The sequence below is a fragment of the Triticum aestivum genome, chromosome 7B (assembly GCF_018294505.1).
Source record: "Triticum aestivum cultivar Chinese Spring chromosome 7B, IWGSC CS RefSeq v2.1, whole genome shotgun sequence".
NCBI classification, from domain to species: Eukaryota; Viridiplantae; Streptophyta; class Magnoliopsida; order Poales; family Poaceae; genus Triticum; species Triticum aestivum.
Genome location: NC_057813.1, coordinates 13,216,850 through 13,232,512, shown reverse-complemented (window position 1 = coordinate 13,232,512; position 15,663 = coordinate 13,216,850). Strand labels below are relative to the sequence as shown.

Here is a 15,663-nt window from a genome sequence, read left to right as displayed (position 1 = left end):
ACTGCTGACGCGTGGAGGCCTTTTGGTCCCGGTTGGTGGCACCAACCGGGACAAAAGGTCCCCCTGCCTGGGCAAGCCGCTACGGCGACGTGGAGCCCTATCTGTACCGGTTCCCGATCGAACCGGGACTAAAGGGGGAGGGCTTTAGTTACGACCCTTTAGTCCCGGTTCGTGAACCGGGACAAATGGCCCTCACGAACCGGTTCGAATGACCCTTTTCTACTAGTATATCGGCTCGAATTGCAGGATTTATATGTTAACAGCTGGAGAAACGGATCAGCATAACCAATCTTTGCCTACGGAATATTTTTATTTTTTGGAGGGAAAGCCTCTTGGCACTTTATTTGGAAACAGGCAAAGTTACATCTTTAAGTACATGTGATAACATGAAAGTTGGTGGGTCATTATCCCTTACGTACCCATGGAATGTTTGAATGTGTCACGTTTGTCAACTTTGTCACATATTACCTATACTGCCGCGTTTGTAGAACGATTAAGACGCATGTGCGAAGCCACGGAAGCTTGTTTGAAAGTCGATCAGGAGAGAGCATATAATTGATTAATATCTATATCCGGTTTGGTACTAATAGCCGCCAAGACCTGATCAAAACGTGGTGCTTCTTCCTCATTACAAAAAGCACGGGGATTCCAATATAGACAAAGGATCTGGTCTTCGTTTCTCACGTGTGTGTGTCGCTGTCACCTAACAAAACTGAAACATTCCCTCTGAAATGAGAAAAAAAGACACGCAAACAAATTGGTTTGAACTGTTCTTGCACCCCATGCTCATTGCTCCTGGCTGCTATATAAACATACAACCCAAACGAGGGAACACAAACACAACAACATAGCTCTCTTCTCGACGTCAAAAATGGATTCGAGAACAGCATTCCGCAGTGCTCTGCTACTGCTGGTGACACTGCTGCCTCTTTCAGCTAACGCGTCGAGCAAAGTAAGATACACACCCGAGGCCTCTTTCAATACTAATTTTTGTTGTTGAAAACTTACGCGACAAAATGAATTTCAGCTCTACATCGTGTATATGGGGGAGAAGAAGCATGATGACCCGTCTGTGGTTACCGCGTCTCACCATGACATGCTAACCTCTGTTTTTGGGAGGTACAATTACTAGCTATCTACAAGTTCATGTTGTTCAAAACAAAAGCTACTAAGTGCATGTTGCATCATATATAGACATATTAGTTAGCACGAAACATCTCGATTTGCTCACCTTCGTTTTACTTGGCAACAGCAAGGATGAAGCCTTGAGGTCAATAGTTTATAGTTACAAGCATGGATTTTCTGGTTTCGCGGCGATGCTCACCGAGTCTCAGGCTGAGACAATCGCAAGTAAGTAATTTTCAGTCCTAGCTATCGTTGTATCTACTTGTACGACCGACTTGAACTAATCAACATATTTTGAATGTAGAATTCCCTGAAGTTGTCACCGTCAAGCCTAACATTTTTCATGAAACGCACACAACTCGGAGTTGGGACTTTCTTGGCCTTGACCATAACCAACAACCAGCACAACAACCGGGACTACTAAAAGAAGCAAAGTACGGTGAAGATGTCATCGTGGGTGTGATCGATACAGGTTCGCAATCCCACCCTCAAGCTTACATCCTAAATATGAGAAATCCCATTACCGAATAAATTAATTCCCATGAATATGCATGCTTCTTTATAGGCATATGGCCTGAATCACGAAGTTTTGATGACAATGGGTATGGCCCTGTGCCGGCACGGTGGAAAGGGAAATGCCAGACTGGTCAGGATTTCAACGCCACAAGTTGCAACAGAAAGATCATTGGTGCGCGCTGGTATGGTCTCGGCATCAGTGACGGGGTGCTAAACAACAACTACAAGTCCCCTAGGGACATTGACGGCCATGGCACGCATGTCGCCTCGACCGTCGCCGGCGGGGAAGTGCAGGGCGTGAGCTACGGAGGCCTAGGCATGGGCGTGGCACGCGGCGGGGCGCCACGTGCGCGGCTCAGTATCTACAAGGTTTGTTGGTTGGGTGGGAATTGCCCTGAAGCAGCGATCCTCGCGGCTATCGATGACGCCATATATGACGGTGTTGACGTCTTGTCACTCTCGCTTGGAGGGGCTGGTCACGAGTTACCCGGGACGCTACATGCTGTGCAAAGAGGGATTTCTGTCGTGTTTTCCGGAATGAATGATGGCCCTGTGCCGCAAACAGTGTCCAATACCCTTCCATGGGTTACCACGGTGGCCGCTAGCACGATTGACCGGTCTTTCCCGACCTTGATATCGCTCGGAAACAAAGAAAAGCTGGTGGTACGTGCACGCTACAAACAAACATTCTTCAAGTATTCATCTCAGATCGTGAAAAGAAACAAAATATATATTTAGCTCGTCCCTGAAGCTAGCTTCCCTAATTCTTTTACTGACATTGCTTGACTCGAAACACAGGGGCAATCTCTTCACTACAATGCATCTCTAATCAGCGACGACTTTAAAGGCCTTGTTTATGCCGGGAGGTAATGAAATAAAACTTTTGTATTTATGGAACTGATCACTTCACGAATTTTTTGTAGTTGTCCACTTTTTTAACCACGATTCGGTGATTTTGTCAATTATACTGAATTAAAACTAATGCACAGCTGTGACACCGAATCATCACTGACATTGAGCAACGTCACTGGTAAAATCGTCCTGTGCTATCAACCGGCAGCAGCGAATAGCATGCCGCCTCCACAAGCACTTCCCATAGCCATCAATCTCACCATCATGGCTGGCGCCAAGGGTCTCATATTTGCACAGTACACTACTAACCTCCTCGACTTCCTGCCTTTGTGTAAGGGCGTTATGCCCTGTGTAGTGGTGGATTTTGAGATCGCACACCGAATTGTCTCCTATTGGAGGTCAGACAAAGGGTGAGTGCCTGTCGTGTTGTCCGAAACATAGTTCAATGCATTTTCTTCTTCTCCGGAAACTCATGCCAGTCATATGTCATGCTAGGAATGCGGTGGTGAAAGTGTCACCCGCAATGACCGTTGTCGGGAAAGGGGTGTTGTCACCGAGGGTCGCCTCATTCTCGTCAAGAGGTCCAAGCATGTTGTTCCCTAGCATACTCAAGGTATATATTATTCTCAACTTCTTAACTTGAGACAATTGTTGCCATTGTCTTGTTTGTTACCTAGCCTCCCTAGGTTTTTTTACTTAACACATCTTATCTAATTCTCAATACACATGTTTGCGCAGCCCGACATTGCTGCACCTGGCGTTAGCATCTTGGCAGCGGAGCGCAACTCCTACGTGTTCAAATCCGGGACATCCATGGCGTGCCCGCATGTCTCCGCTGTGACCGCACTGCTCAAGTCGGTTCACCCTGGCTGGTCACCTGCCATGATTAAGTCTGCCATGGTCACCACAGGTACGAACATGGAAATACAAAAAATACATGAAAACAACTTGTCAAAAGATATAACTGACTTGATTGTTTCCTATCTTGATTGCAGCATCTGTGACTGATCGTTTTGGCATGCCAATCCAAGCAGAAGCGGTCCCAAGGAAACTAGCCGACCCCTTCGACTTTGGTGGTGGACACATTGACCCAGATAGAGCCATTGACCCTGGCTTGGTTTATGACATGGATTCAAGGGTGTACAACAAGTTTTTCAACTGCACTCTTGGATATTTAGATGGCTGTGAGTCCTACTACCTCAATCTCAACCTCCCGTCAATTGCCGTGCCGGACCTCAAGGACCGTGTCATGCTTCGGCGCACTGTGACTAATGTTGGGCCAGCGGAAGCAACATATCATTTAGTGGTTGAAGCTCCAGCAGGGATAGATGTGTTCGTGGAACCATCTGTGATTAGTTTCACCAAAGGAAGCAGTAGAAGCGCAACATTTATGGTGACATTCACAACAAGGCAGAGAGTGCAAGGAGGATACACTTTCGGGAGCTTGACATGGTCAGACGGAAGTACCCACTCAGTGAGAATTCCTGTTGCTGTACGGACTGTGGTACAAGACTTCGTTGCGGATACCGCTTAAACTTGTATCTTGTTATTCTACACCTTGTTTGTGTATTCATGTAGGTCGCATACGGAAATGTAGGAGAAACACTCAGTATCGAATTTGTACATCATAAAAAAAGTTATACAGAAGTAGTATGGTTCTTCTTTGCAAAGGTGTGGTTTCTTCACAAACTTGTACAAAAATTGCACTTAAAAAGAAAATGTCGGATCATATATATCATTGACATGAACTAGAGTATGGCACAACCATGGATGTAAAGCTCACAAATCTATCTTTCTTGATGAAAAGGTTGTTGAACTGAAAGTGAAAAGAAATCAACACAATCGAATTTTCTTTGCTGGGAAAATGTCAATGAATTCGTGGATGGCTGCTAATGTCTAAAATGCTCGTGTTAAGTTTATATTATTATCAATTTTTGCACAATTTCCTTTGTACTGTCGTGGTCTTTATTCATCGGTATAAGTGTCAAGACTTCAAGATCCTTATATTCGTAGTTGCTCATTCATTGTCCCGAGTCCTGACCACCCATGTCCTTTGATTAATTCTACTCCTCTAGAGTCTAGACATGGTTCTAAGCCGGGTAAAAAAAATGAAACACATGACATGGTACACTCATTTTCTAATGGCACAACCGTGGCACCGAGAAGCATGCCGCCTCGACAAGCACTTCCCATAGCCATCAATCTCACCACCATGGCTGGCGCCAAGGGCCTCATATTTGCACAGTACACTACTAACCTGCTTGACTTCCTGACTTTGTGTAGGGGCGTTATGCCCTGTCTAGTGGTGGATTTTGAGATCGCACAGCGAGTTGCCTCCTATTGGAGTTGGGACAAAGGGTGAGTGCATGTCGTGTTGTCCGAAACATATTTCAATGCATTTTCTTCTTCTCCGGGAACTCATGCCAGTCATATGTCATGCTAGGAATGCGGTGGTGAAGGTGTCACCCGCAATGACCGTTGTCGAAAAAGGGGTATTGTCACCGAGGGCCGCCTCATTCTGGTCGAGAGGCCCAAGCATGTTGTTCCCTAGCATACTCAAGGTATATATTATTCTCAACTTCTTAACTTTAGACAATTGTTGCCATTGTCTTGTTTGTTACCCAGCCTCCCTAGTTTTTCTTAACTTAACATGTCTTATCTAATTCTAAATACACATGTTTGAACAACCCGACTGTCGGCGTCCTAGATTCGGGGGTATCCAGCCCTGCCTGCCTGAGGCCCACCACGTGGCTCCATCGACGGCCTGGTACAACCCAGCTTCAAGACCAACACCACAAGACCCTCGCGAGGGGCCAAGCCTCGCGAGGTGGACGACGCCAAGACCCTCAGAGGAATCAGCCTCCTCAGGACTGGCCCCTGAGGGGCGGAGAGTTCTATGCAAGTACCTCACGAGGCTCAGCTGACGTGTGCCATGACGACCAAGGCTAGACGGGCGCCAGGCGGGCGCAGAGCGCAGGTTTCCTCTTCGGTGCAAAGGAGGCAAGCCACAGGCGCGGAGTCCTGAGAAATCAGTCAAAAGTTTCCATTCTGGTGCAACGAGACCAAGGACGCCAGGACGACAGGACGGAGGTCATCGACGAGCCCACCGCAGTGTCACGACTAGAGGCTTTTCGCAGGCGAAGACTACTTTTGTCAGGATAGACTGTACTACTTGTCCCCTTTCAAATCTGGCCGTTGTGGGATCCCTTCCCGCTCATATTTGGGAGGAGGACCAAGGCCACTATATATAGGAGTTAGCCACCACCATAGAGGGGGATCTCATCTTGTTGGGACGGAGGAGATCCATTCTCACCCACACCAGCACAAGAACTCCTCACCTCCTGAGGCCAGTTCACCCATTGTACTAGTTTATCCGCAGCCTACAAGGCAATCCACCACACCACACTGGATTAGGGTATTACACCACAACTGTGGCCCGAACCAGTATAAACCGCTATGTCTCTGTGTTTCTTTGAGCCCGACGCGCTAGGCTTAGGAGGATCGCGAGTAGACAGGCTGGGCGGGTTGAGATCTCCGCACGCACCCCAGTGTTCAAACCTCTCAAGGGTTTGCGGATCCCTAAATCCAACATTTGGCGCGCCAGGTAGGGGTGCGTCGGAATCTTCTTCCTCGACCACTAGATCGTGCCGCTAACTTTGATGGTTGGCGCTCCTCCGTCGGCCCAATCGACGCGCGTCCTCGAAGAAGCGCCAGGGATGCACTGCTTCACCCTCTCCCTGTGGCAGGTGCGGTGGCCGCCCAAGTGCCCAGCCTGCCTACTCGCGAGGAAGGGGACCGGTTCTGCCGCGTCATCGTAGCGCGGCGGCATCTCCGGGTCCGTGCTGCCCGGCGAGAAAAAGGGTCAGGAGGCCCCAGAAGCAGTGCCGGCCAAGAAGAAACAGTTGTTTTCCCAAGACCGAGCCGAGACGAAGCAAGTGCAGGTCTGTGAGGATGGGACGGCCAGCGCCACCTTCAACAGAGGGGCTGGCCTCCCTCAAGATCAAGAGAAGGCATTGATCAACTTTTTGCGAGCCAACAAGGATGTATTCGCTTGGTAACCCAAACACCTGGCTAGGGTCCCAAGGGGAATAATCGAGCACCATCTGAGGGTATGTCCAAATGTGCGGCTGGTAAAGCAGAAGGCTAACCGCCAGTCCACCGAGAAGCAGGCCTTCACCGTCCAAGAAACTCGTAAGCTACAAGCCGCAGGGGTCATCAGAGAGGCACGTTACCCAGAGTGGCTGGCGAACCCTGTCATCGTCCCCAAGAAAGGAGGGAAGGAACGCATGTGTGTCGACTTCACCAACCTCAACAAGGCCTGCCTGCAAGATCCCTTCCCGCTTCCTCACATCGACCAGATCATCGACTCCACCGCCGAGTGTGACCTGCTGTGCTTCCTGGATGCCTTTTCCGGCTACCACCAGATCAAGATGGCCGTAGAGGATGTGGAGAAAACGACATTCCTCACCCCATGCGGGGTGTACTGCTACACCTACATGCCTTTCGGGCTGCGTAATGCCGGGGTAACCTTCCAGCGGTTGATGCATATCGCCCTGGGTTCGCAGCTTGGGAGGAACGTAGAGGCCTATGTTGACGATATAGTGGTGAAGTCTTGGGAGGCCATGACACTGATAGGAGATCTGGAGGAGACGTTCGCTAGCCTGCATGAGGTAGATCTTCGGCTCAGCCCCGAGAAGTGTGTGTTCGAGGTCCCCTCCGGCAAACTGCTGGGCTTCCTGGTGTCATACAGAGGGATCGAGGCCCACCCGGAGAAGGTCACGGCGATAGAGGACATGAACCCCCCACAGACCCTGAAGGAGATGCAGAAGCTGGCGGGCTGCGTAACCTCACTTGGGCATTTCACCTCCAAGCTGGGGGAGCGCGCCCTCCCATTTTTCAAGCTGATGAAGAGGAAGGAACCATTCGAGTGGACCCCGGAGGCAGACATAGCCTTCTAGGACCTCAAGAAATATTTGACCAGCCCGCCAGTGATAGTGGCACCGCGCCCTATCGAGCCCTTGGTACTCTATCTGGCAGCAACCCCTCACTCAGCAAGCACCGCGCTGGTGGCACTAAGAAAGGAACACTCAGTCAAGAAACCTCAGCAGGATGCGCAACTATCAAGCAAGGCACATCACCCTTAGGACGATGTATCCGGGGCCTCGACCGACCTGGAGATCGACATTCCTCTTGAGGCCACGATGAACCCCACGGCCATCAAGGCTCCCGAGGGCGGGCCTCATGAAGCCATGGAGGACCTGCGCCCTCGTGAAGAACAAGACTCAGCTGATGCCTCCCTCCTCGTCGAGCACCCTGTCTACTTCGTCAACACAGTACTGAGAGAGGCTCGGCTACCCCATGCCTTAGAAGCTCCTGCTCGCACTCCTGGTCACCTCCAGGAAACTGCGCCACTACTTCCAAGGCCACCCCTTCAAAGTTATTTCGGCATACCCGCTGGAGAGGGTGCTCCGGAGCCCGAACGCAGCCAGGTGAGTTGCTGAATGGAACATTGAGCTTCAGGCATTCAACCTTGAGTTCAGCACCACCAGGGTCATCAAGGGCGCGGCCCTCGTGGACTTCATGGCTGAGTGGACTGATGCTCCTGACCACGGAGTAGGCGAGGGCTGCTCCCTCCTGCCGGGAGACGAAGAGCCGGACGGGTGGATCATGTACTTCGACGGGGCGTTCACGCGACAAGGCGCAGGAGCGGGGGCCATCCTCATCTCACCCACCAAGGACAAGCTCTGTTACGCAGTGCAACTCTGCTTCCAGCAGGGTGAAAAGGTCTCCAACAACATCGCCGAATTTGAAGGCTTGCTCGCCGGACTTAGGGCCGCAACCGCACTGGGAGTAAAGCGCCTCACCATCAAGGGCGACTCTCAGCTTCTCGTCAACTTCTCCAACAAGGAGTACACGCCTAAGGACGAGCACATGGAGGCGTACCTAGAGGAGGTGCGCAAGATGGAGAAGTGGTTCGTGGGTGTGGAGCTATAACACGTGCCGCGCGGGACGAACAAGGAAGCAGACGACATCGCCAAAAGAGCCTCTCGCAGGCTCTCTCAGGAGCCGGGGGTGTTTGAGGAGCGGCTCTTCAAGCCGTTTGCAACCCCTCACGCCAAGACTCCAGCACCACCTCCCGAGGAGTTCCCACAGGCACCCGAGACGGGCGCCCCAGCCTTTGGTCACCCCTCGGGAGCCCGCCTGCTGCTCGTGCTCGAGCCTCATGAGGGGTGCTGGAACAAAGAGTTCAAGGCGTACTTGCTTCAAGGGACCCTGCCAGAGAAGGAGGAGGACGCCGAGCACGTGACCCGTCAAGCCACCGCGTACTGCATCAAGGATGGTGAGTTATATCGCAGGAGGCCCAATGACGTTTCATTGCGGTGCATCTCCAGGGAACAGGGGCTCGAGCTGCTAGCGGACATACATGGTGGGGACTGCGGGCATCATTCCTCGTCACGCACTCTGGTGGGCAAGGCGTTCCGCAACGGCTTCTACTGGCCCACTGCACTCAGCAACGCTACAGAGCTAGTGCGCTCCTGTGAAGCATGCCAGTTTCACGCCAAGCAGATCCACCAGCCCGCACAGGGCCTCCAGACGATCCCGCTCACATGGTCGTTCGTGGTTTGGGGGCTGGACATCTTGGGACCGTTCCCTTGGGCGCTAGGGGGCTTCCGATACCTCTGTGTCGCCATCGACAAGTTCACCAAGTGGGCGGAGGTAGAAACCGTGTGCACCATCCCAGCTGGATCGGCCGTCAAGTTCATCAAGGGAATCATGAGCCGGTTTGGGGTCCCCAATCGCATCATCACGGACAACGGCTTGCAGTTCACCAGCAATCTTTTCAAAACATACAGTGCTAACCTTGGAACACAGATCTGCTACGCCTCTGTAGCGCACCCACGAAGCAATGGACAAGCTGAGAGGGCCAATGCAGAAGTCTTGAGGGGCCTCAAGACCCGGACCTTCAAGAAGAAGCTCGAGGCCTGCGGTAGGGGCTGGTTCGACGAGCTGTAGTCCGTGCTGTGGTCCATCCGCACCACCGCGACCAAGCCAATAGAAGAAACGCCATTCTTCCTTGTCTATGGAGCAGAAGCGGTTCTCCCTCACGAGGTCAAGCATCGCTCCACACGGGTCCTGGTGTTCAATGAGACGCAGCAGGACGCCACGCGGGGGATGGATCTCATGCTGGGGGAGGAACGCCGCCGTCAAGCCTCGCACCGGGTGGCGAGGTACCAGCAGGCGCTGCAACAGTACCACTGCCGCAGCGTCCACTCCAGGATGTTAGAGGTGAGCAATCTCGTCCTGAGGCGGGTGCTCTCCAAGGAGGGGTTGCACAAGCTCTCTCCCATGTGGGAGGGCCCGTTTAGGATTGCCCGTGTCTCCACGCCTGGCTCGCGCTCCTGGAGACACAGGACGGGGTCCCCATCCAGAATGCCTAGAACATCCAGCACCTCCGGAAGTTCTACACCTGAAGAAAGGCTCTAGCCTGTGAAGCAAAGCTCCGACCTGTGAAGGTCTCCGCTCGTGACACTCTCACGTAATAATGTGTGGGGCTGTACACGCCCCGGAGTCTCCTGAGAGTCGTCCTGGGGCCTCATGGGGGCTCCCTCCCACGTCTTAGTGGCATCACTTAGCTCCGTGCTAGTGAGAAGACTAGATTAAGTGCCGGACATGGTTGTTCATTTGCTTTCCGAAGTTGCTTGCTGTTTTTAGTAATCTTTCAATGAATTTGGTATTTTTGGACGCTGGTTCTTCGAGTTGTTCCCTTCTCCTGAGCTGTTTTTGCCGTGAGGGCATGAGAGAGGTGGCAGTTGCCCGCCACTTCTTCTCGCGCACCTCTCGCGTGGGGCTAGGTAGGTGTGTGTGCCCTGGGCTTGCCTCTGCGCGCACACACCGCACCGAACCCTGGTTTTTCAGCTTTATCCTCGCGAGGAGCCCTTGATCGAGTCCACGGGCACCAGCACCCCTCATATCCGTGCCCCCCGGGCAGCGCGACGTGGTACATCAGGTCTGGGCTAATCTATGGCAGGGGTCTCACGTAAGAGCAAGTGAACTACTTGATAGTTTTTTCTTTCCCTTCGAGAGCAGCCCTGTAGCGGCTCCGCAGCAATTCTTGAGACCTCAGGACCCCACAGGAAGGGGGCCCCATCGTGTACCTGAGGCCAAGACTCGCGAGGCGACAAGCTACTACGTACATACCAAGCTAAGTTATCCCACCCTTGCCTACCAAGAGCACAAACATTACGACACATCATTAAGATAGCAAGCGTAGCATTAAGGCATAACTGCCATGGTTCATTACACACCCCAGCGGGGTACACCATCTTCTTTTTTCGAATTACAGGAGAAAGGAAAAGCTAAACAAGGAGGGCCCAAAGGCGTGCGAACCTGGCACCAGCACCGCATCCTCAAGGAGTGCCTCAAGGTGCTGGCCTTGAGTCCAAGTTCGCTGGCCTCCAGCCTCACGCTGGGCTCCTCTCCGACTTCACTGGGGCGCCGCAACGGGATGAACCACCGGCATCCTCGACACGCGCACGACGGCGCAGAGGCTGGTCGTAGCCACCGCTGCTCGAGCTCTCGTCCGAGGAAGAGCTGTCGTCGCGAGAGGAGGAGCGCGTGCCGCCGTGACCAAGCTCGTCGTCGCCACCATTGTCGTCGCTGCCATCCTCCGGGCAGCACCCCATGCGGCGGCCATCCTCCCTGAACACCCTCACGTAGAGGGTCGCCAGGCCATCGTACTTGAAGTGGAGGGTGCACCTTCCGCCCAGGCCACGCGTGCGGGCGAAAGTCTGCCAGCCGCGGGTCAGGACCACGTTGCCGGAAGCGGTGACCTCAGTACCAACCCATGAAGCTCTGTTGCAGCACCCGTCAGCCTGCAGCCAGAGGCCATCGAGCCCCAAAGAAGGAAGACCGCCGGAGAAGAAGCACGGGAACCGGAGGAAGGTGCCAGCCGGGCTCCCCGACCACACCACGAACTCAGGGAGCATGTCCAGCGAGGAGAAGCACGGCCGAGGCGGGCGCACGATCACAGCGCGCCTCCCTTCATCATGGGGGCTGCATTGAAGCCGGTGACCCCCGCCACGAGAAGAGGTGTCACCGTGGGAGCCGAGAGCAACGCCACCTTTTAGGGGTCCATGCCCGCGCCCCCTGGAAGCCGCCAGAGGAGCCGCGAGATGCTTGCGGGGGCGGCCGCGGCCCCTCTTAGGAGGTGGGGAGGCCGGTCCCTCCTTAGAGGCCTTCCCCTTCTTGGCCGCAGAAAACCTCCTGGGCGACGCCATGAGAGCAAGATGGAGAAGAAGAGAAGCAGGCGGGAGCAAGACGAAGGAGAGATGGGCAGGGGGCTCTGCCCCTTCCTCACATTTATAGCCAAGGGAGGCCAACCGCCGGCGTCCACGACCATCGCGCCATCATGACCTTCTGCATGCCGCATCGACCAGTCAAGTCGAGCAGTTGCTGCGGCAGCATGGGGAAACAGAGTCGCCCATGCCCCATCAATCGCCATGCGTCATCAAGGCCGCAGGCGGTTAGGGCCCGCGGCACTCCGCACTTACCCTTTGGCTTCGCCTGGAAGCCAAGTCCAAGCACGCCTTGGGCCTGGGGGCTACTGTCGGCATCCTGGATTCGGGGGTATCTAGCCCTGCCTGCCTGCAGCCCATCACGTGTCTCCATCGACGGCCTGGTACGGCTCAGCTTCAACACCAACACCACAAGACCCTTGTCACGACCGGTTTCCAATAAAATACTTATTGAGAAACCGACCTTTATATAGACCAGTATAGGAAAAATCATCCTTACTGGTAGACAAATACTTGATATAGAAATCCAGTAGTATTAAATATTATACATGGTTGAGCTGAGGTTGTTCAACAATTTATTACAAGCACGCCAATATTATACATAAGGGCGGATATGACACAAGGGTGTGGTGGCATACTACTGACTCGTAATAAAAGTGGTGGTGGATATGTCACAGTGAAGTGGGTGACATGACTCCTAATCTTGCAACTCATCGAGTGTCAAAGTGAGGCTCGATGATTTTATTTGGGTAGCGGAAGCGTATATGATACAAGTGACCAAATCCGGGAATGCACGGGACTGACTGGGTTTCCTCTAGGCGTCGGACTCTCTATCGTACTCTTCATCCATGAGATCGCCTTCGTCAACATCTGGCCAAATCAACAAGCCAGGTGAGTACTTTGAATGTACTCGCAAGACAGTTCGGACATAAGATATAACAAATGCAACATGATGCACCATGAGCAGTTAGCAATGCACACTCAAATGATAAATTTGCATGGCATGGGAATAAAAAGGAAGTCAGGCGGTAGTCCTCCCGAAATCCCAAAAATAACTGAAAATTGATCGGGTGTCTGAAGCGACGCCTCGAAAGGTAAAATAAATTAACATGCCGTAGTCGGGCGTCTCAGCGACACCACATAAAGGGCTTATATTAAAAATGTAAATGACAGTGCGTGCCATAGTCGGACGTCTACGCGACATCTCGAAAAGGGATTATAATGAAAATATATAATAGTGATGCCACATTCGGACGTCTATGCGACATCTCGAAAAGGGCTTATAATAAAAATAAATAACAGTGATGCCACAGTCGGACGTCTACACGACATCTCGGAAAGGGCTTATATCGAAAGTAAATAGCAGGTGTGCCGCAGTCGGACGTCTGAGCGACATCACGTAAAGGGCTTATATTGAAAGTAAATAACAAGAGTGCCACAGTCGGACGTCTGAGCGACATCACAGAAAGGGCTTATATTTCATCATTCATATTCAATAATTTCATGAAGATAAATCTCTCCAAGGAAATGCTCAGTACATAACAATAAAAGGGTTAGTCCATCCACAGGAGTAATCATTTAGCCAGGCTTAACACTCATGTTTGTTCACCGGAGATTTGTCACTGAGGCCTACACTGAGACTGACAAAGATAAGTTGACACAGTCCTTGACCATAGATACGGTTATTCGAATGATTTTGACTCTGCAGAGTTTGCACTATTTAACCACAGCCAACGGATTTCAGTAGTCATGGAGGACTAGTTCCGTTTACGGTATTTCGGTAGAAACACATCTAACCAGTACACACCCATCCCACCTCACGATGCCAGGAATCACCCTAGGCAACGTTCAAGAAAAACTTTGAGACGGGGAGGCCAAAAACCTCGAATAGCATGGGATCAAATTTATATACGCGTGCTCTAAGGGGTGCCCCCTCTCGGTCCCAACCGGAAACACCCATGCCCCCTGACCGGATGACTGGCTTTAATCCAGGGCCATGGAACCCTCATCACGGCCTCTCTATTTGGTGTGTACGAGGAAAGCGGTTTGCAACTTACTAAACCATATTCTTTGCAGAAAACATGTGGTAGCACAAAAAGAAATGGATGGTAATGTGACTTGATCCACGTTGACACTGGAGTTAAATGGTTTGGCATAAGACTGGCATGCTTCAACACTGCCATCTTACCACCTCTCATGTCACCACATAATCATGTAAACTCACATTAAATAGCATATGGAGTTTCGAAGCTCACTTACGTTAGCTTTGCATGCAATATAACACTTACTGCTACGCATATGAACATGCCATGAACTAACAACTCAATGCAAACATGCAAAACACTCATCATATCAAAGGTTCAAACATGCTTGCCTGGTTCGGAGTAGTCGGAGTCTAGCTCGGTAAAGTTTGCGGTTCCGTCACCTCCTCCGGTATCTACGGTATAACGAAAATACGCACTAACGTAAATACCGTGTGTGCATAAAAAGTGTTCCAAATTTTTTTCAAATAAATCTGATAAAAAACTATACAGAAAAATAAAGATGACAGAAAAAGAATCAATCAAAAATCATTTTCTGTTTAAAAGTTATTAGAGTTTTAGCCCAGGAACTTATCTGTAATGAAACAGAAAGTTTCCAGGGGGTAGAACAGAAAAAGACATAAAAACATTTCATATTGAAAGCGTATTTGCCCGAAGGTGTTTTCCAAAAAAATGGTTCGAATGTAAAAGAGAGGCTGACGAGGGGGTCCCACTCGTCAGGTTTAAAAGCTTGAGAGAGAGAAATAGAGCGCGTCGGCGCCCGAAGCTTGCGGTGGTCGCCGCCGACGATCCACGACGAGTTGGGAGGAGCGGAGGGTACCTACGGACTCAGGGTGCTCTTCCGCGTCTGTGGGTGGTGGAGTTGGTCATCGGTGAGCCCTACGTCGATGGCGGCCTTCACTCCGGCGGACGGCAGCTCGGGCGTTGTTGGATCTCGCCGGGGAGGGCTGCAAAGGTCGAATTGGTGCTCGGGTTAGAGCATTGGGTGGAGGAGGAGGCGACTGGCACGGTCTGGAAGGCGGGGGTGGCCTCACCTGAGTGGATCGAGCCGGAGCCCGAGGCGGATCGGGGCGGCCAGAGTCGGGGAAGGAGACCTCCTCGAGGTCCTCCTAGCGGCTAGGCGGGGCTCTGGTGAGGTGGAAGTGTGGTGCGGGGTCGAAAGCGAGCTCGGGATGGCTTTTTATAGCCGGCCCGAGGCGGTTGCCGAGAACGGAATAGCTTCGGCGGCGATTACGGCGAGGCAGTGGCCGGACAGGTGGTTTAGGCGGTTGGGTATCAACGATGATGATCCACTGGCTTCATCCAAACGCTAACCTCGGTTGGATTAGGCCTGCTCTGCGGTTTCGACGGAACGGCACTTCACGGGCCCATCGACGGCAGAGAGCATGCTCTGTGCTTGCCAGGCCACGGCGACGGTGCTGCGGTGCGCACAGAGGAGAAGACAGCCACGCGGAGGCCTCGGGTGGCTTGGGCGGTGCTGGACGGCGCTGAAAGCTGGTGCTGGCTCCTGCTGGCTGCACGGTGGCTCTGCCACCGCAGAAGTTGCCGGCGTCGGCGAGGCACTTCGCCACCGACACCTGCGCCCGTCCAAAAGAACGTGCGGCGCTCTCGATAAGGAGGAGGAGCAGTGCGCAAGGTGCCAACGGGTGCACTGGTGAGATCGACGCCGAGGTTCTGAAGAAAACGACGCCGCTAACTGAAACTTGACACTGAACTCTCAATTTTCTGAATCTGTGACAGAAACAGTGCACGCCAGGTGCTCGATGAAATGTTTTTGGCATGTGGGAAATTTATCTGGAGCTGATCTTTGGTGAGGTGGCCTCTCAATGCAC

General features: G+C 52.3%; 1 protein-coding gene across 1 annotated transcript; it reads left to right on the top strand.

Annotated features, from left to right (window-relative positions):
- Positions 1-856: 856 nt before the first annotated feature.
- Positions 857-4,027, top strand: LOC123161498 (subtilisin-like protease SBT3.9). Its single transcript, XM_044579324.1, has 10 exons — positions 857-952; positions 1,028-1,119; positions 1,253-1,350; positions 1,430-1,597; positions 1,691-2,304; positions 2,440-2,507; positions 2,631-2,903; positions 2,989-3,106; positions 3,232-3,403; positions 3,489-4,027. Exons 1-10 carry the CDS (start codon positions 872-874, stop codon positions 4,025-4,027), a joined length of 2,223 nt encoding a protein of 740 aa, XP_044435259.1. The 5' UTR covers positions 857-871.
- Positions 4,028-15,663: the final 11,636 nt, after the last annotated feature.

Coding starts and splice junctions, on each gene's coding strand:
- LOC123161498 (XM_044579324.1), top strand. CDS start 872: ATGGATTCGAGAACAGCATTCCGCAGTGCTCTGCTACTGCTGGTGACA. Junction 953..1,027: donor CAGCTAACGCGTCGAGCAAA/GTAAGATACACA, acceptor AATGAATTTCAG/CTCTACATCGTGTATATGGG. Junction 1,120..1,252: donor CTAACCTCTGTTTTTGGGAG/GTACAATTACTA, acceptor ACTTGGCAACAG/CAAGGATGAAGCCTTGAGGT.